Source organism: Daldinia loculata (assembly GCF_022478755.1).
Source record: "Daldinia loculata strain CBS 113971 unplaced genomic scaffold F4817scaffold_122, whole genome shotgun sequence".
Lineage (NCBI taxonomy): Eukaryota > Fungi > Ascomycota > Sordariomycetes > Xylariales > Hypoxylaceae > Daldinia > Daldinia loculata.
Genome location: NW_026054976.1, coordinates 25,796 through 45,373, shown reverse-complemented (window position 1 = coordinate 45,373; position 19,578 = coordinate 25,796). Strand labels below are relative to the sequence as shown.

Sequence of the window (19,578 nt, the reverse complement as noted above, 5' to 3'; positions counted from 1 at the left end):
TTTAAATATTATTTTTAATTAAAATTTTAAATTTATTGTTTATTTATAATAAAACTTTTTTAAATTTATAAGTATTAAATTATAAATAAATATAATTTTTTATTTTTAAACCAACGGTTAAATAAAATAATTTAATTAAATTTTTAAAGTTTACTTTTAAACGTTTATTAATTATAAAATAATTAATTAAAAAAATTTATTATTAATAATAAAGTTTATATATAATAACTTAAAATTAACATTATTATATATAATATTATTTTATGTAAATTATAGCTTTTATTTTATAATTTACAATTTATTTATTAATATTTTTTAAAATTTAAATAATTAATTATATATATATTAAATAAAGTAAATTTATACCGAAATATAATAATATTTGGAGAAAAATTGTTAATATATAAAAAATTAAGTTAATAAAAAAAAAAATACTAAAATTTAAAAAAAGTTAATTAATTATATTAAATGGTAAAAATATTAAAATAAAACAATTTGTTAAAAAATTAAACAAAAAAATGTTAAACCTTTTTAAAATTTAAAAAATAATTTTTTTTATCGTTATTAAACTTTATTTACTTAAAAAATAAAAAATCCATAATTTATTTTACGTTTTATTTATTAAACTTTATTACGTTAATAATTAAACATTATTTAATTTTAACCAAATTTTATAAAAGGTAATTCCGATAAAGTTTAAAAAATATTACGTAAATAAAGTTAAAGATTTTATATAAATTTAAAAAAATATAAAATATTTAATTAAATAAAAAGGTTAATTAGTTAAAAAGTATTAAATTTAAAAATCTTTTAATTATTTCAATAGTAAAAACGTTAAATAAATAGTTTTAACATTTCATTAATAAAATTTAAAAAAATTAATAAACCTTTAAACTTTATTAAAAAAAGTTATACTTTTTATTTAAAACTTTAACTTAAAAATAAGTTTAAAAAAAAAAAAAATAATATTATATAAATAATAATACCAAAAAACTATTAATTAAAAAAAATAACTAATAAAAAATATAAAATAATTATTTTAAAATTTATTAAATAAAGAATATTATAAAATTATATAATTATATATAAACAAAGTTAATATATCGATAAAAACTTAATTAAACCGAAAAATACGTACTTTAAATTATTTATAAATAAGTTAAAATCTTTTTTTTAAAAAAAGGGAAAAACTAAAGACTTTAAGACCTTAGAAAATTATTAATAATCTTGATTATATTCCAAGCCTTTTACAGCCTTTATTACAATATTGGCATGGATTGTTTTCAGCTTCCGCCTGTTGAAGATTGAAAAGCTTCGAACATGCTTTGACTATAAAACCAAGACAGCACAAAGAAGACTTCGAATGCATTCATAGAGATTATGACATTAGAAAAATATGTGATGGCCTAGTTACTATTGTTGGCAACCGGTTTCCTGAAACATTTCCGTTTATAAACCATGCTGCGTTTTAGTTAAGCGTGATACTAATTCCTCCATCAAATCCAATTTCGGCTGACTTAACTGATAGTACCTAGGTCTAGTTCGGACATACATTGCATGTCGACTCCAAGCAACGATGGTATAGCCGCAAATCCAGCCCAAGTTTAAAATTCACTTTTTCCACAAAGCGTTTACAGTCGTAGCATTGAGGCCTGCTGACAACTATCTTGGCCTCCTTCAAGGAATGTTTCAGAGACTCTTTCCGTAGATCCACAAGCTTCGTCTTGCATTGCCCCAGAGTGAGCTTCGAGAACAATGACTCAACTTCCGGCTCCTCGGGGATAAGCAATTCTAAGAATAGGTGCTTGTGGACAAAGTACGTGATTAGCTGTTTCTCTGCGTGCCAAGCATTGTATTGCCCCGGTACGCCTTTGTCACGGTACTTATCAGGTTCTAGGTCAAATCCAACCTGTTTACACAGGCGGAGTACCTTCGCTGTCCAGTCTTGGCCAGAGACACGGATGTCTTCGCTTTGTTCATGCGACCAACCGCTCATGGCAGCAATTTCCGGAAGCCCTCCACCGCGGATCAAACACGCAACTGTCTTCCACTCTGTGGGAAGACTATAGTGAGTCGTTAGGGAGAGTGTTGTGCGGTCCTTGGGCGAGCGTTGATAGAAAAATACGTCTAGCTGGTAGGGACCTGGCTCGTCTGCCACATCTTCAAGAAGGAGGACAATGTCTTCGCGATCCTTATCCCTTGCATACGTATCTTCCAGAGAGATACCGGCGTGCATCCTTCGCGCCTCTACATTCTGCTCCAGCGGCTTTGCAAAATTAGCAGCGCAACGAAGTTGCCTGCCATCGATGCATTTCATGGACTTGTCAGCCCCGTACTTTAACAGGATGCCAACGTTTTCCAGCCGACCCCACAGTGCTGCCTCCATGAGAGCAGTTCGACCATCACAGTCCGTAGCGTTCGCATCGGCACCCTTCGAGAGAAGAAGTTGAACCATTTCAGACGATGGGTCGCGTGCGGCCATATGTAATGCGGTCTCTCCTAATGTCACCACCACGTTATTCCTCGTGCTTATTTCTTCGCTTTCATTATCAGACGCATCGTACTGAGGCCCCTCCCATGATTTGACGCCGTGTAGGAATATGTCGGCCTCTGAGGAGGACTCAAGGTACTCGCGAACATACCTGACGTTGCCAAACGCCATCTCGCTTTCTACATAGACTATCTTTCTGGTCGGGAAATCTTCAGATATGATCACGGTCTCTATTGCCTCTGTCCACTTTTGCTTCTTCTCGATCGACTCCCTAAAGGCAGCCCTCAAGTGGTCTGCCTTGTCCTCCGGGACATCATCTTCATCGTCATCGGGCACACGAGCTCCACCAGCTACGAACCGAAGATTATCCTTGTCAATCTCGAAGGTATCCGCTGGCAACACTGGGAATTGTATCTCGTAATCAAGGTAGTACTTAAGGTATTGGAATTTTCTGTTTCCGTTGCGGACTGGATCACAATGAGGGGCACGTCGATGGCGTTGGGAATAGTTCCCATTGAAGCCGTGGCGATGGATCTCGTTGCACCACGGGCATAGGATGTACATGTTCTGATTATCCCACCACTGTACCTTGATTTTCCAGGTTTTCTTTGCGATTTCTTCACTAGCCATTTTGTTGCAGTCTTCAATGATGAATTGGCAAGATTTGTCTCAACGTAGTTGCGTGATACTTCAGCACCCTTCAGTAGTGCGGCTTTGATACTCCCGCTTTTATCTCCTCTAGCATGGGGAGGACTTCCTCTAACCGCTGGAGGCGCTGTAAAGTGCGATTCGACAGCATTCCGCCAATTATTTACCGCTGTGGCGTGTCATGCTGCCCTTGGTGTAAGCTGATCACCGCATCCCGCCCTCCATTCCACTCATTGCTAAGGATCACTATCGCTCTCCTATCGAGAGCAAGTCGATGCCCATACTATCCGATATATTGAATTCATTGGTTGCTAATATCCCTCATCTGATGGTAAGACAGGTTGCTAATCAATCCAGTCTTCACTTGGGGATAGAGTAACTTGTATGTTGAGGAGGCGATTATACTAAGGATGATGGCGGCAGTGAGTCCGGGGAAACTCTGCTTTCTTGTTACATACATTTTAGGCCTCATTCCCACGATACGATACATTCTAATCAATTAGATCATCAAGTGTTATATAAAAAATACCTTTATTCCACCCCTTTAGGATACGTACCTACTATGTACCTCCTCAGCGTATTTTCTCCTCATCATGCAATTAATCAAATTGGTTCAGCCTCAAGTACATATATTAAATAATCAAGACATTTAAGCAATATTTACTGACTTATATTAATAACCTCGCTAAATGAGTATAGGGCTAACACTACTTATGCCGCCGCAGCAGCCGCCTCAGCAGCCAGAGCCTCCCTGCGGCTCTTACTCTCAGGGTCAAAATAAGGCTTCTCGCCCAAGCTCACCGCGCGGGAACCCGAGCGCTCACCAAGCCCCTGGTTAAGGTAATCCGGCGTAGCGGCGTGATAGACGCTGCGGTTATCCCAGATGGCCAGGTCGTTGGGCTGCTGCCAGCGGAAGCGGACCTGGAGATCGTGGTTCTCGACGATGAGCTGCACGAACCAATCCAGGAAGCTGCGCGACTCGGCCTCGGATAGTCCGTGGATGTGCTTGACGTGGTGCCCGACGGCGAAAACGCTCTTCCACCCGGTCACGGGGTTCGTGCGCACTACCGGGTGCACGGCTTCTAGGACCTCGCCTACGTTTTCGGGCGCACCGCGCGGCGCCGAGTAGATCTTGAAGTTATTGCGGTCTGCGGCCTCGTTGAAGGCCGGTTGTGCGTAGTATGCTGTTAGTGTGTCTAGGAAACCCCGCAACGGCTTCGAGATCCGGTCGTAAAGCTCGTAGCCGGAGGCCCAGAGGGTGTCTGTTCGACAAGTCAGTTTGAGGTTCCTTTTGCCCCTATTTGCTATACCCCAAGGAGGAAAATATTGATAGGTACGTACCACCTCCAGTCTTGGGTAGTTCAGTAAGCCTCAGCAGCGCATAATCGCTAGGAATGGGCTCGAATGTGATATCCGAGTGCCATTGATTCTTCTGCGACTGCTTTTTCTCCGCCCATACATCTTTCCTAGAGTAGAGCTTCTTGGCCTGTTGCGACGAGATGGTGCTGATCTCGTCGTCGTTGCCACCGTGCTCGCGACCGGAGTTGATCACGGGGTGGATGTGTAGTTTAGAGGTAGCCGGTTTGCCGGATAGCTCGCCGAGTCTTTGGACCAGCTCCTTTTGCAGGTCATTGGTGATGTTGTCCTGCTTGCGGAAGAAGACCACACCGCGTTGAGATACTAAAAGATATTTATTAGACTAAATCAATTCGCTAGGTCCGTTTCTTTCTCATACCTGTGATAGCAAGGTCACGGATGAGTTCGTCCGAGTTAGGGGCTCGTAGCCATTCGGCTAAGTCTACATCTATGAACTCCTTTCCAATCACGGGTGTGACATCAAACTGCTTGAACTGGTCTAAAGCACCGCTTAGTTTCAGAGGCTCCTTATGGTTCGTCTCAAGCTTTGGTGCTTCGTCCTCTAAGCTCGTCTCGCCGACCGCGAGAGAACTCTCCACCTTTGGGTTCTCTTGCGTTTCCTTATGGGTGTCGGGAACGACCTTCTGCTTGATATGCTCAGCAATTGTAGCAACGGCTTCGGTAGCTGATGGCGCCATTGTTCAGGATGCACGGGCGATGAGACGTAGATGAGGATAAATCGTCAGGCTCACACGAGGACAGCGTATTTCAATAAATATTGAATTTTCAACACCGGACTTTATATAAAACTTTATATAAATATCTCTAATTGAGGCATAGATAATAGCGATCTACCGAGCCCGGCAGGTTAGTAGATGGCGCAAGCGAAACTATTCTAACGCCATATGCTTAGATATCATTTCTTAGGTGGAGGTGGATTCCGGATTGGACAATACCTTTGATCAGATAAGGCATTTACATGCAAGATAGTATAGAGATGTCGTGACTGGCGAGGCGCATCTCGAATTCGCGATACTGGGGGCGATGCTGCTTTATGTGGGGGATTGTGACATATATAACCGGCCTGACGTGCTCGATAGCCGTCCGATCAACAAATTATCTTTCACTTAGAACGACAACCGATACACTAGGTAATTCCCCGCAGCTCCAACTTTGAGCAGACTATCGGGGCTGTGTAGATATTGTATCATTTCTGGGGTCTCAGCTTAGTTATTTGTGACGTTGCTATGCTCAAAGTGTCATACCGAAGTCTAGGCAGTAATTTAATATAATTCCTAGGCTTAATGCGTATGATACCCCCCGAGATAGGATGTTTCAATTACTATGCATTCGCAATGAGACTATAGAGCATGTTGATCTTAGATAAGAAGAATTATGCTCATGCAAGCAGTAATATTTTGTAATAATATCATATCATAAGTTATCAAGACAATTGTATACTCCTCAAGCTAAGGTAATGAGAATAATTTATCCAGGATCCCACGTCAACATGTTGACCAAGCCCCTATTTAAATAGTTTAACTAAATGTCTTCGCAGACAACATCACGTTGGCTAAGATTTTCGGTATTATATAGATCTATTATGTAGGTAACCTAAACCACTTATCACTACTACATATATCTATATCCAAGAGGGATTTCGAGATAGAAATTGTCTCTTATGGCCTTGTCTGTCTGTCACGTCTTCCTATTAGTATGAAGTATCGAGGAGTAGTCGCGTGCAAGTAATCTGCTTCGCATTACAGTCGTAATGAGACTAAACGAGTGTCCTTTGGTATGATAGTACACATCCTCCTTCTCTCTCCCTCTCTCTCCCTCTCTCTCTAGGCATCTATCCTGAAGAATACATTGACATATATCCCAAAGGCGGTGACATGGGCAATGAAGGAAGTTCCACGGCGTCAGGAGGTTTGGAAAATGGTTGATAAGGTGCAGGGACTTGACGGTCAAGCTGCCAGCGAAAGTGAGCATCCCAATCAGCACATCGGCGCGGATTCTCAGCAACGGAAATTGGACTTTCAAGGTCTTCGAACCAACTGTGAGTCAAGACGGTAGTATCTGCGTTGCACGTTACATATTGACGTAACGTCTCGACACAGTGGTCCCAATGTGAAACCCGCCTCTCGGCGCTCTGATTCCACACTACGCTGCGCGTTTGGTAATAATCCGGGTGCAAACTTTGATGGAGTATATATAGGCAGTGAAGGTAATGGTGGCTGGCAAGGTATACCATATACCCACCACCGCTCTCTGGTGGCAAACGCATAGAGTCCGGCGAGCCTCCTGCTCGGCGTAGCTCTTCCTCACTGAGGCCCATCATGCCCACTAACACTCCCATCGCGTCAGCGACAGTAATACCCATTCGCCATTAGGATAGAATTCAACTTACCGCGCAATATGGCCGTCCAGTTACTGTCGACGTATTCAAGAGGAGTCAGACTGCTCGGGCTGAAAGGCGACCATTTAGTGTGATTAAACTGAGTGACTCTAGAGCCGGGGTTTGTCTCCCCAAGAGCAGGGGCTATGGGACGTCTGGGTGAGCAATGATAGAGAGAAAACATATCTACGTGTTAGAAAGAACACATACAATAATAATAATAGCTTTCGATGTCAAGGTCGCATGACTGTTTCTCAGCAGCGCCGTATAGCCAGACACCGACGATGGAACAAAGCAGAGTAGCAGTAAGGACATAATTAATGATACGATGTACCGAATCATATCTTCTGAGCCTAAATGGTACTAGACCTTGCGCACTTCCCGAGTCACTGTCGTATATCGACTTCTCGGACTCTAGAGAAATTTCTTCGTTAGTTTTGTAGCAGCCCATCATAGTCCGTGGGAGCATGGTTCGTGGGAGATAGAGAGAAGAGAAAAGAAGCACGAGAAGCCAGACAAACCCCCCTTAATGAATTCAACACTTTGATAACCTACTTCAATATGATCGGATGTAGGCACAATCCTTCGATACCTTTTGATTGGTCTGCATGTTTCTACGTAGGACGATAGGTATCACAAACTGTGGTTGTCTCATCATGGAAGCTTGCAGCTATGTTAGAGGGCCTGTAATACTAGCGAACAGACTAAGGAATCTGTTAATTACTCATTCAAGAAACATCCTTCTCCTTCTCAAGTGCGGTCATACGATAATAGGATTGTCTCGGAAGGGGCGTTTCTGACCGGTAAATTATCTGTCCCGACGCAGATCATAGTCTTCCGCTCAACAAGCATCCTGGATGTGTATATACCTAGGCACTGCTGTCAATCTAGCGTTGGCCTTGATCTCATATGATTCACTTTCACATTAACTATCAAAAGTCCTCTATAAGGCCAATCCATTATCAACAATTCCGCCCATTACGTAACTTTGGTTACCAACATGAAGCCTATTTTTATCGTGCTTGCTCTGAGCTCTACTGCTATGGCTGCACCTTTAGGAAGTATGCATTTTATAAGTAGGTAGATATGATTACTTGGAGCAGTCTACTAATCAACTTATTAGGGATCCTCAGCATGGTGAAGCGAGTACCTGATGTCGAGTAAGATCTACTAGACCTATTACTAAAGATACCTAATAATTATAACCCTAACGTGTCCTTTGGTTAGTCGAGAGGTTACCGAGGCTGGCTTCATTGCGGTGCCTACAAACGCTCTTTGGAGTATTCCTGACGAAGAGGACATCTCTAGTATAGACGAGTCGGATTAAACGGGATGTGCACAAGGGTAATAGAAGGTTGGGTTAATGCTAGCAAGTTGTTCGCTGCGTGGGGAAGAAGATATCTCAGTATGTAGTACACTTGACAGTAATTTAGGTACTCGTAGTGAAGAAAATATGATTATCCTTCCTGCGCCACTCGCACATTTATTTACGAGTTGTCTCGTTCGTACTGATATTTGCTAACGACTGAACCGTATTCATCAAACCTGACTGGCCCATACTTGTTGGGATTTTCAGTTGTAACGAAGCGTGGTAGGGTTTCTACCACGTGAGTGAAGTCAGGAGCAGTAAAGAAGGGAATGGAATAGCGAGCGGGGATACCCGTCTCTGGTACTTTATCGGCCTTGGGAACTGATACTCGATGCAGGGCAGAGATAAAATAGTCTATATTGGGGTATATTAGCCATATATTAAGCGACTGATGGAGGGTTAGGAACCAATATATTACCCACCATTAGTAAAGCGTTGGAGCATGTCACCAATATTCAATATAAATGTTCCGTCTTCAGGTTCTGCATGAAGGAACTCTTGTGATCCGGGGCGCTTTAGCTCTAAACCCCCGCCACCGTCTTGAAAAAGGATCGTGAATGTTCTATGATAGGTGTTGACATTAGCATATATCTAGTCGCGCTAAGGTTGTATATTCGAAAAGCTTACCCCCAGTCTGTATGGGGTGGTAGGCGTGCTATTAGGTCATTCTGTAACTTGTCTTTGCTAACAGCAGGGTAATGCAATAGGCGCAATTGGCAATGGCGGTACGAAATCAACCTATCAAGGGCGGTACGTTCTTCATCGTTAAGGCCTAAGCCAACACCAATAGCCTGAAGCAAGACCTCGCTTACACCGGACAGCCTCTTGTAGAGGTCTGTCATACGACGCCTGAAGTCGGGGAGTATATCATCGGGTAACCATATATTCTGCTGCACGGGATCGTCCTCACTTCCTATCTCATAGCTCTCCTGGTACTTGGTCAGCATCCGACGGGGAACGAAACGCCCGGTTAGGTAAAGGGGGGTAGGACAAGGGTGAGGTTGGACTCTATACCTTGAAATCAGAGATCTTTCGCAATTCTTGGGCAAGGTTGCCGGCCGCTGCATTGGCCTCTACATCTGCTGGGGAATAAACCTTCTCTCGGCCGATTCCTGAGTAGCCTCGGTGGGGCATGTTTCCAGGGGGGTGGGGGGCTTTCATCTTGTCTTCATACGGCAGATCGAAAAGCTTCTTGGACCAAGCAAGAGCAGTCTCAATTTCATGTTTTTCAATTCCATGACCTGTGACTTTGACAAACCCTAGAGTATGGAGAGCCCTGACAAGAGCCTGCCCAGCTCTGAGAAGTTCCAAATCAGCGAGGGAATCGCTAGCCTCAGTAAGAAGAGGGGAAATGTCAACTGTCTGGATAGGGCCTTCTCCAACGTGAGAAGGATGATGCGCCATTGTTTCCGTGTAATCGCTATAGGAAACGACGTTCAAGCCACACAGGTGTACAGGTAGCTAAAAAGACTAATGATCAAGGATTTGGGTGCTGGGGGCAAAGAAAAATGATAAAGTTGTATAAACAAAAGGGAATGAACGCAGTCTCGTGTGAGTAATACCACGTTATTAAATGATAGGAATTATCTCCACGTCACTACAGTACCTAGCTTGATTGGCATATATTATCAGATTCCGGATACGGGACTATCTATATATCATCCCTTGCATCATAATGAGCATGCTTATCTGCGGTGCCTATCCGCTACGAATAATAACTAAAATGTAGTACAACCCCAAGAGTGATAAGAGAATATGAGGCGTCAATGTCTCAATAAAAAGCGCTACTACCTCGGATCCTACCGGGTACCAACAGACAATATAGGCTTCAAGCTGCAACACCAGGTGCCCAGAGTGGATATAATTCTCAAATGTTGGCCGGTTAACTATCCTGTACCAAATTCACCAGTATAGGCATCTAAGCAAACCAACGGCGCCTCAGTAGGCGACCCCCGAACTTTGCACCGAACACGAGCTCACCCGGAGGAGCCAACGGGAGCGGCTGGAACATCATCATGTGTGCCTTTTAAGGTTAGATTTGCAGGATATTAAAAGACCAACACACAGTATGTATATAGATAGATATTTTGTATATTAGTTTTTAGATAGCTCTGCACGCCGCATACCCCTAGGGAGGTCTGCGAGGGCTGGTCCTTCCCCCTCTCCCTGGCGTTAAATATACCAACCAACCAACCAGTATAGGCATCTATATCATCCGAGTGGCGCTATTTCTATAAATACCTCGTGTGACTGTCTGTCTCTAACAATATGGATGAAATGAGTGATCGACAAAAGAATCTACTCATAGAGGCTTAAACACAAGATTTCCCTTTGGCATATATTATGTTACTAATCCAAGGCCACAAAGAAGTCTTTTGATATCCGGTATTGCCAACCTCGCCTTTCTATATTCACATTTTACAACATTCACTCATAAAATATGTCTGAGGCTGGCCAAGGCATTTCGTCTGAGGGTCTTTTGGTACGTAATCCTTGGAATATCATATGAAAGGCTGCAATTCACTATATAAATGAATACAACAAGTATATAGGTACTTATACGTCTAACATTTGCCTATAGGTGGTTATCTGGACGCTGGCCAGCGTATCGACCGTGTTGCTTGCCGGCCGCTTACTCATCCGAAGTATTGTACTGAAGAGTTTCCACTTGGATGACATGTTCGGGGCCATATCTTGGCTCTTGATGATGCTTGTTATGATTATCGCGACAGTTGAGCTCCCACTGAGTTATCAATATTCTTCGATTTTGATAGGCGAGTCTCCAGCACCCCCTGAGTCCGAACTCGAAAACATGGCCATTAGGCTACGCAAATGGGATGTAGCCTCCGAGACGTGCTTCTGGACATCGCTTTTTTGTGTTAAGCTTTCCTTCATGTTTCTTTATAAAATTGCTTTTTGTCCTCGCAACAAGTACAATCGTGTCTGGTCATGGAGTCTGATTTACATCGTGCTTTGTTATGGGACTTGCCTTATTGGTGTGTACGGCCAGTGTGGTGACGCAATTAATCTATTCTCTTACGGTTCGTTCAACTGCACAAATCTATTCTGTTTGAAACTCTTTGTACTAACTGAACTACCCACAAGAGGAGTGTATAACGCCCTATGTTGCATTGCTTCAGTCGAGGCTAGTATGGGTCGATTATTTCTTCAATGTCACCTCTGATATTGTTGGTTAGTTCCTAGAGCCATGATATTATGAGGCTTTGAGCCGAACAAAACTACCTCTTGCTGATATTTCTAGTGATTGCGCTTCCGATGCCTGTGATTTGGCGCTTGAATATGGGCACGAAGCAGAAGCTTGCTCTATCTGCCATTTGCAGCCTGGCAATGATTACAATTGCATTTGAGACAGTGCGATCCGTAAAATTACACCAGTTGGACAGTCACCTCACCAACCTCTACAGCTATCTTGAACTGCTGGTATCTGTGCTTATTAGTCAGTTACCATCATACCGCTTCTTAATTTCCCCCTCAGAAAAGGACCGCGAATACCGCCGCCTATTTTGGAGTCGTGTTACTATGAGGAGTTACCACTCCGGCTTTTCAGGATACTCCATGCAAAACTTTGACCGCACACCGCGTGCGACCGAATCTTGGGGGACTACCCACAGTACCATTAGAGGTCGAGAGGTGCCATCTCCAATTTCAATTAATACCAAATAATAATTCCCAATGGTACTGTTTACATAGTATACAAGATGTCAGAACAGCAAGAAAGTTGACATGGTACAAGCCGGACGCGGGGTGGAATAGAATGACCAAGACGTTCCCTATCTGATAATATTTTCTACCTAACCAACTTGTTGAGTTATACTTCGTGTTTTCGCAGTACTCTCTTCAGTTCCAGTTACATTTTCTCACAGATATCATCACCTTTCATCCCATATTTAAGATTAATTCAGGATAGTAAGGGGCGCTCGTCTGTCAATATAAATGTGTTCAATCTTCCCAAAGCACTAAACCTACCTTCTTCTAATTATAGTACTTCAATTCCTCCAATCCTATACCAGCATACAGTCAGGCAGTCAATAATATTCCACCTCCATGGGCTCACATGTCCCCGTGTCACGTGACTGTGTCACAACTAATCGCAGGAGCTCGATCCTAACATCACTATGTTCAGCCATTATGAAAGAATTTCACCTCTAACTTTCGAGCCTTTTCTTCATCCCCAAATGGTAAGACATCTAAGTAGAGGCTGATCGTGCGACACGTCTTTTTGGGTGGTAACGTGCGCCCCTTTTCATGTACTTGATAAGACGACGTTAGGTATCGCGATATGACCAAGCCAGTGAGAAATCGATTATATTATATTAGGTACCTCAGTGACCGCGAGATTAACTATTTGTAGTTGTAAACTAGCTGCGTTACCCGTTCGCGCAAGCGCTTACGGGGAGTGCCTAGCTTCAAGAGTGCCTTTTACATACGCCACATATAAGTCTGGCCTCTGATTGGCTAGCCACACACCAGCGCACGTCCGATGAATCTTTTGTAGAATCAATTGAATTGCTTTACCTTTGGATAAAAGTTTTAATAATTAATATCGTTGGATAAAGCGCGTTTTGCATGACATTTCTATACCATTTGCACCTTTTACAGACCTTGTGCGATAGAATGGCAAAGGAAAAAGTCGCAAACTGCGGGGCGATTTTAAGTATTTGATTGGTTGAAAAAATTGTAGCAGTACTAATGAAATATATAAAAGTTAATATGCCCGAGTTTACGAGGGGTTATTGTGTCGAATTTTTTCCATGGCCCAAATAGGAAAGTAACTCAATGGGTAGTATCTGGCACGTGCACCATATTTTAAGCGATTTAATTGGGTGCACGACCTGTATATATGGGGCATGGCTTGGCATTTTCGTCGAAAACCAACTCCGAAGGTTAAAATCGCTCTGATTGGGTGCATCACTTGGATGTGGGTCCTTTGATAAGATAACACCACGTGACCACGTAGCCGCACGTGACTCAAACACATGATCTGGCGATAGGCCACCAAAAATAAAAATGATAAACTTTCGCTTACACTTTCGCTTTCGCTTTCGCTTTCGCTTTCGATAGAGGCAAAGGCGGCGGCGCGAAACGCCGCTGACTTTGCCTGTTAAGTCATGCGTTAATTAAAAAATAAATAAAGGTGCGAGGTTAAAGAATCGAACCCGGGGCCTAAGAAAATGTGGCCGGGATAACTTCGGGGCTATGGTATAGCCAGGCGATTACGTAAGGGTTGTTACGTAAACTCGGGCTATTGTGCAGCCCGGGGGGTTGCTTCCTGTTGAAAAATACAATCTTTTTGCCTACGATATTTACGAATCATCTTAAGATAGACCTTTTTACAAGTACAAGTGTTACGGCAATAAGGTCAAAAATGAGTTGGGTCGAGCCAAAACGCTTTTTCAACTCTGCAAAATTTCTTCCATGATTATAGTTAAAATAAGTTAAAATTTTATGTTCGAACATAAATGTGATTTAAAACCTGGGAATATTATATTATACATATTCGTCTTTAGCCAATATAATGCGGTGGGTGACCTTATGACTATAAGACTTTAAAATGCTCTGCCTGTATTTATTACTTAGGTAAGTAAGTAGGTATGTATAAATTATTTTTAATTCAGAGTACATATTTAACATAACTCATCACCAGCTATCAATCGTCGTAAAAATCCGATCGAGGGGTAAGGTACAAAGTGATGGGATAATGCTTTCGTGAGAACAATAGGTAATTTTCCTACTATGGTCAATGATTGGAAAATGAACACGTAAATAAAAAGGAATAAAAATACAATGTGGGAGGATACCTTCGTAATGTCGCTACATAACGACATGACAGCTAGCACGTACCTAACATCCCAACATCACCGGCAAGTATTTTGTCACGATAAGTTAGGTAAGTACCTACCTAGGCCATGTTACAATGAAAAGAGCTTAGGTATTGTTAGATAAATTGATCTATTGAACTAACTAATAAAAAAATGAAACATTATTATTTTTTTTTTACAAACACTCAAGATGAATCTGAATGTCTGAATGACACGTGACGAGCAGTCACGTGTTGAGATGTACTAAGGTACATCTCACAGGTATGTACGACAGGGGTATTGACAATAAGCCTAGGTGAAATACGACCATAACAAACAATGACGTTGCATGTATTAGGTATAATGTATTTTAATTGCGGACCATCAGGTGACCGTTTTTCCAGTATCATAAGTGACAAGATTTACGGAGGAAGCTCAACCTTTCCTCCCTCAAGGATTTTGCAAGGTGAAAAAAAAAGCCCTTCGTTTATGAGAAAGGCTTATCATTACTCGGTGTAAAAGGAAGTAAATTAAAACTTCCTTCCTATTTAAACCCCGTAAGTGACCGTAATCGCCAGCTAAAGTTTGGATTGACACTTACCATGAACAGATTTGTTGCTATTTTGCGATATACCGTTTGCCAATAATATTCAACTAATATGATAAGAACGAAGCCAGGTGTCTGCTTTCTGTGGATCCCTTCATACTACCGTGCGCTGAGAAGTAACTAGAAGGAGATTCTGGACACGGAGAATTTGCCAAGCCAAGACTTGACCCGTACAAACGATAGGCGACGAATCGGCCGTTCGTATGGGAAGGGGCCTAGTATCTTCTCCTTTCGGTATATCGTTTAAGATACAAGGCTAGGAGGTGGTATAATTCGATTCCTTCTCGATTTATCTTGGTAATGTGGGAATTCACATCAATAAGCGCGTAAAAGTTGATATCATCTAAAGATCAGAAGCTCACTGTCAAAGGCATCCTCGTCCTCCATACTTAACTTCAATTACAGAAAGGGTAGTAACACATACATGCCTCATAGCGTACGAAGGAGCAGATTTGTAATATTTCTCGCCTCCCAAATCAATACGACACTACTGTCAAGCCTCCGTAAGAAAGTTGCTATCGCAGAATATAGTGTGGATCGACAATCGAATATGAAATACCTATAAGGACATGTTAGTTGAGACACTTTGGCCACGAACGCAGATAAGATACCCGAGATAAACCTATTTCCGTCGTGACATCAATCTAAATGCCTGTATAATTCGCTGTGCCTGAAGGAACGTCGATGTTGTCCAGCCTTCAGATATAGGAGGCCCTTCTAAGCGAACATACGTTCGCAGGATCTGCCAATTACGTGGGTGGGATATAACAGACAGAACCCAGATCAGCGATCAGTGACATCAGTATTTCACATGGAAACAATATCAGGTCAGCTTTTCTTTGCCTTGTCGCGACGTGGCCGTAGGCATTTTATCTTCGCTTTACCCTACGTCGCTAGTAGGGATAAGATTGGTCAACCCCGCTTCGGACAGTGTTCCGGACAGAGAACTCTACATATGCTATCTCACTACTACCGCTTGGACATACGTTTGATATACGGAACCCGAGACCTACATACGTACACCAACAAAAAGTTCTTCAAGGTAGAATCTCGATATCAAGGCACGCGAGACTTATAACGAAAGTTTAAGGCATGTTAGATTCACCATCCAATCGATAAATCAGCCGGGGACCTGGAATGGCGGTACCCTAAAGGTTCAGGCATCATCCCCTTAACTAGCATAAGACATCACCCCCCTGGTAATCGGTAGAATACGTAAGGTTCAACGCGACTCATTGACATGAAATGAAAAGACCTTGCAATATGCCTCTATAATAAATATGATTGGCTAATCTAATAACGTATAACCAGTTTATCTTCCTTTATCTTCCTTAGCCAACCTTAGTGTACTAATACTGAAAATAGTGGAGGTGATGTCTTATGCCAGTTAAGGGGATAATGTAGCTGTATGTGGACGCGAATGGTTATGTTTTACGCCATCTTGCATAGTTGGTTTCGGTATAACTTCCCTTAAGAAACCAGATCACAAATTTCACCCCTGTTTACGAACAGTTAGGTATTACTCATTTGCGGCATTTGTTTCCAATAGAAATATCCAAACAAGATAGGCAATAAATGTCAATCCCTTCTTTGCATATGTAGATCAACGTGTTTTATTGTTTGATCTATCTTTTGTATTCCCTACCTTTCCGCCACTCTACGTACCGGGGTCAACCTCACACACCGGGATACAACCAGTATTTATTAGGATGGATCTCTCGTCCGAATTGTATGTAGACCCAAAATCGTTAGTCCAACTACGAATGGACTTGTCAGCCTTCTCGTCTCCTATGCGTGACTGCGTCTCTATATTGTCTTTCCACGCACCACAACTGCCGATGGAATTCATAGACGGCTCGCTGGGGTTCCAGAAAACATCCAACATGGATGACCGGCACATCGGGCAAGATAGCCCTGCAGATATAGATTACAGTGTTGTTGGTCCCAATATAACCAAATACGTGACACTGCCCATGGACCTCGACTATCAGCAAATAGGGTCGGCACGAGAATATCGCAATGATACAATCCAGAGGTCACAATTCAGAAACAACAACAAAAAGCACGAGGACGATATGGTCTTCAAAAGAGATACTATAAACCAAATCAGATCGCATAGCCGCCGGTCATCGCGATCAAGTAATAAACTGACTAGCGATGAGTCTGGAATCGAGAAACGTGAGCGAAATCGTATGGCTGCCACGAAATGCCGAAAGAAACAGAAATTGGCAAATTCGGAGCTGCAGGAAAGGGCACGAGTTATAAGCGAGCAGCACAACTACCTCATCGCGCGCAAAGCTTCCCTCGAGTTGGAGATGATCAACCTAAAGAACGAACTCCTGCTCCATGGAAGCTGCGGCTACGAGCCCATCACCGATTATCTGATGCAGACCGCGAAGAGATTTGTTAGAGGACGCGAAGAAGGGGTTCAGAGCAGGGATATGGCAGAGGGACCACACGAGCGACTATCTTATACTGCCGCTCGTGAAACTTGTATACTATGACAAGTTTGGCCACGTGTAACGATGACGATTAATGACCTACGAGATTGACGAAAGGATAGTTCGCCTATGGAGATTGCAAATGTTGTGGCATGCTAAATATTATTGTATAGATACCAAAATGCCGAATCATCTTCCATTCTCCGAGACCCTATATCATTCCAAACGAGCATTAGTGATGATAATAGCCATTATCGAGAGAATGGACCCCTCCACGCACTATATATATCCAAATTCCGATGTTGAAGTTCGTACAAATACCCCCTTTCAGCCGTTCATGACAATACCTCCATTGGGGTGTACTACAATGAGTTAGCAATTGTCTCTTCGAAGCGCATAGGCGTAGTTTTTAAGCAAATCTCGTGAGATGGAGAAGAGGACTCTCGGTGTCACGTACATGTTTGGCCGCTCATGAACGTGCTCTCGCTCCCCGCGAGAAACACGTAGCTTGTCGCAATCTCACTGGGCTGTCCGAGCCGCTCCATCGGTGTCGAGTTCCCGAGACCTTGCCCCTCTTGACCTTGCTCGCTTACTCCCGTGGCGACGAGAGGAGGCCAGACGGGACCGATAGCTACGGCGTTAACCCGGATCCCCTTCTTCACCAGTTGGTTAGACAGCGCTCGGGTAAACGCGATGACGGCCCCCTTGCTGGCAGCATAGTCTACGCGGCTAGGGGTGCCGATGTAAGTGTCCACCGATGCGCTGTTGATGATGGCCGCACCGCTAGATAGGTGTGGCAAAACGGCCTTGGTGACATGGAAAAGAGGATCGACGTTGGTGCGCGAAGTCGCCGACCACTGGTCTCTATATTGATGTTAGCTAATAGGTACATTGGAAACTGATCCGGTCAAGCACAGCTTACTCGGTAATATCATCGATGTCTCCTGTCTCATTCCTTGTAGCCGCATTATTGACCAAGATGTCGATACCGCCCAAGACCGTCACGGCACGATTCACTAAGGAGGTACAGTTCGCGGCTTGGGTTAGATCACTAGCGATGAGATGGATCTCACCCTCGTCCTTCTCCACCTGCGCCTTGGTGTTCTGTGCATCCTCTTCTTCTTCGGGGGGGTAACTGATAACTACTCGAGCGCCTTCCAACGCGAAGAGGATCGCTACGGCCCGACCGATCCCTGAGTCGTTCCCTACGATGATGGCTTTCTTCCCGGCGAGCTTGCCAGAGGGTCGATAGAGGGTCGGTCCGGAGTCTGAGTCTGAAGAAGAGGTATGAATCATGGTTGGCTTCGGATCTATGTCTCGACTAATCGTTTACAGGGCCGGCCTAGCACTTCATATACTCATCGGTGCTCTTCTCATACAATACGTCAACTTCATGGTGAGTAGTATTCATTCGTCGCAATATCATCACTACTCCTGGTATTACTGTACATTTAGTTACTATAAAGTAATCTTATGAATACATCATGCTGTTGACAGAAGGACGTCTCTGAAAACAGGGCCTCGGACTCCGATCATACGAAACGCCACGATGCAGCGGTTAATTGAATTGCACTATCACTACGTTGTTTGGCGTAATATTACTTGAATCCGAATATTATCCTTGCAATACAATTATTCACAATGACATCGTCATATAATGTCATCAGTCGCAATTCCTGAGTGCGAGCCGATATCCTTTCCCAGTTTCTACGGAGCGAGCTCCGGTGTCATCCATGCACCTTCACGCTTGAAGCCAGAAGTACCCCCTTATCTCCCCTTAACTAGCTCTCAACAGACTGACAGACCATAACGGGATTATCTCCATAGAACTAGCATGAGTATTCTAGGTAGTCGACCGATTCTATTGGATATCAATTATGTAGCCGTGGTCTGATAGTGGCGTTCAACCATATTTCTAAGAAGTTTGGTTTTCTGGTAATACCACGCAGGCTCATGCATCCGGCTTCTATGTACTACCTATCTCTACATACATAACACGAAGAGGTAAGAATGACCTATTATCTTACTGCGAGCGCCATGCGGCTCAGAGCCTTATGGAGGCGCGGGGCAATTACTCAACAATATAATTCCGGACCGTCGCCGTGCAATAAGGGCTTCAATGGACGATTATTGGTCCGCGAAATATACGAATCACACTCGGATATCAGCCAATAGATTTTCTCCTTTACCACCACAAGCCCCCTTTTTATACACCCTTTTTATACTAGTGTGCTATAGGTATTGTTACCTAAAGTACCAACTATTGAGAAGAGTACGACTAACTTGAGGCCCCGATGTTATTTTTATTTCCACAATAGTCTCTCTAACGTCTTATTATACGATTAAATAAAGACACCGAGATAAAAGATCGTAAAGCATTCATAAAAGTTCAGGGATTGAGTTAATAATTTTAGCAATGGCCTAATATAGTAACCGAGAGAGAACTGAT

General features: G+C 42.8%; 8 protein-coding genes across 8 annotated transcripts; 3 read left to right on the top strand and 5 right to left on the bottom strand.

Moving 5' to 3' along the window:
* Positions 1-1,231: 1,231 nt before the first annotated feature.
* F4817DRAFT_354963 (uncharacterized protein) lies at positions 1,232-3,188 on the bottom strand. Its single transcript, XM_049305595.1, has 2 exons — positions 1,536-3,188; positions 1,232-1,478 (listed from the first exon to the last, which is right to left on the bottom strand). The coding sequence occupies exon 1, from the start codon at positions 3,119-3,121 to the stop codon at positions 1,538-1,540; it is 1,584 nt and encodes a 527-aa protein (XP_049153478.1). The 5' UTR covers positions 3,122-3,188; the 3' UTR covers positions 1,232-1,478; positions 1,536-1,537.
* Positions 3,189-3,793: 605 nt separating this feature from the next.
* On the bottom strand, positions 3,794-5,668 carry F4817DRAFT_354959 (TauD-domain-containing protein). Its single transcript, XM_049305594.1, has 4 exons — positions 5,452-5,668; positions 4,875-5,385; positions 4,481-4,819; positions 3,794-4,401 (listed from the first exon to the last, which is right to left on the bottom strand). The coding sequence occupies exons 2-4, from the start codon at positions 5,191-5,193 to the stop codon at positions 3,851-3,853; spliced, it is 1,209 nt and encodes a 402-aa protein (XP_049153477.1). The 5' UTR covers positions 5,194-5,385; positions 5,452-5,668; the 3' UTR covers positions 3,794-3,850.
* A 679-nt stretch (positions 5,669-6,347) lies between these two features.
* F4817DRAFT_362837 (uncharacterized protein) lies at positions 6,348-7,344 on the bottom strand (the record flags this gene model as incomplete). Its single annotated transcript, XM_049306576.1, has 3 exons — positions 6,348-6,841; positions 6,906-7,037; positions 7,104-7,344. 3 exons carry the CDS (start codon positions 7,342-7,344, stop codon positions 6,348-6,350), a joined length of 867 nt encoding a protein of 288 aa, XP_049153476.1.
* Positions 7,345-7,893: 549 nt separating this feature from the next.
* F4817DRAFT_321529 (uncharacterized protein) lies at positions 7,894-8,220 on the top strand (the record flags this gene model as incomplete). The annotated part of the gene is made up of 3 exons (XM_049301297.1): positions 7,894-7,954; positions 8,017-8,053; positions 8,121-8,220. 3 exons carry the CDS (start codon positions 7,894-7,896, stop codon positions 8,218-8,220), a joined length of 198 nt encoding a protein of 65 aa, XP_049153475.1.
* A 7-nt stretch (positions 8,221-8,227) lies between these two features.
* On the bottom strand, positions 8,228-9,782 carry F4817DRAFT_354958 (Clavaminate synthase-like protein). Its single transcript, XM_049305593.1, has 4 exons — positions 9,277-9,782; positions 8,890-9,191; positions 8,685-8,824; positions 8,228-8,616 (listed from the first exon to the last, which is right to left on the bottom strand). The coding sequence occupies exons 1-4, from the start codon at positions 9,664-9,666 to the stop codon at positions 8,381-8,383; spliced, it is 1,068 nt and encodes a 355-aa protein (XP_049153474.1). The 5' UTR covers positions 9,667-9,782; the 3' UTR covers positions 8,228-8,380.
* Positions 9,783-10,702: 920 nt separating this feature from the next.
* On the top strand, positions 10,703-12,265 carry F4817DRAFT_363774 (uncharacterized protein; the record flags this gene model as incomplete). The annotated part of the gene is made up of 4 exons (XM_049306674.1): positions 10,703-10,744; positions 10,844-11,303; positions 11,368-11,454; positions 11,525-12,265. 4 exons carry the CDS (start codon positions 10,703-10,705, stop codon positions 11,944-11,946), a joined length of 1,011 nt encoding a protein of 336 aa, XP_049153473.1. The 3' UTR covers positions 11,947-12,265.
* Positions 12,266-16,397: 4,132 nt separating this feature from the next.
* F4817DRAFT_363773 (uncharacterized protein) lies at positions 16,398-17,192 on the top strand (the record flags this gene model as incomplete). Its single annotated transcript, XM_049306673.1, has 1 exon — positions 16,398-17,192. The coding sequence occupies one exon, from the start codon at positions 16,398-16,400 to the stop codon at positions 17,190-17,192; it is 795 nt and encodes a 264-aa protein (XP_049153472.1).
* Positions 17,193-17,272: 80 nt separating this feature from the next.
* Positions 17,273-18,608, bottom strand: F4817DRAFT_354955 (NAD(P)-binding protein). Its single transcript, XM_049305592.1, has 3 exons — positions 18,052-18,608; positions 17,587-17,993; positions 17,273-17,491 (listed from the first exon to the last, which is right to left on the bottom strand). Exons 1-3 carry the CDS (start codon positions 18,423-18,425, stop codon positions 17,457-17,459), a joined length of 816 nt encoding a protein of 271 aa, XP_049153471.1. The 5' UTR covers positions 18,426-18,608; the 3' UTR covers positions 17,273-17,456.
* Between the last annotated feature and the right edge of the window lie 970 nt (positions 18,609-19,578).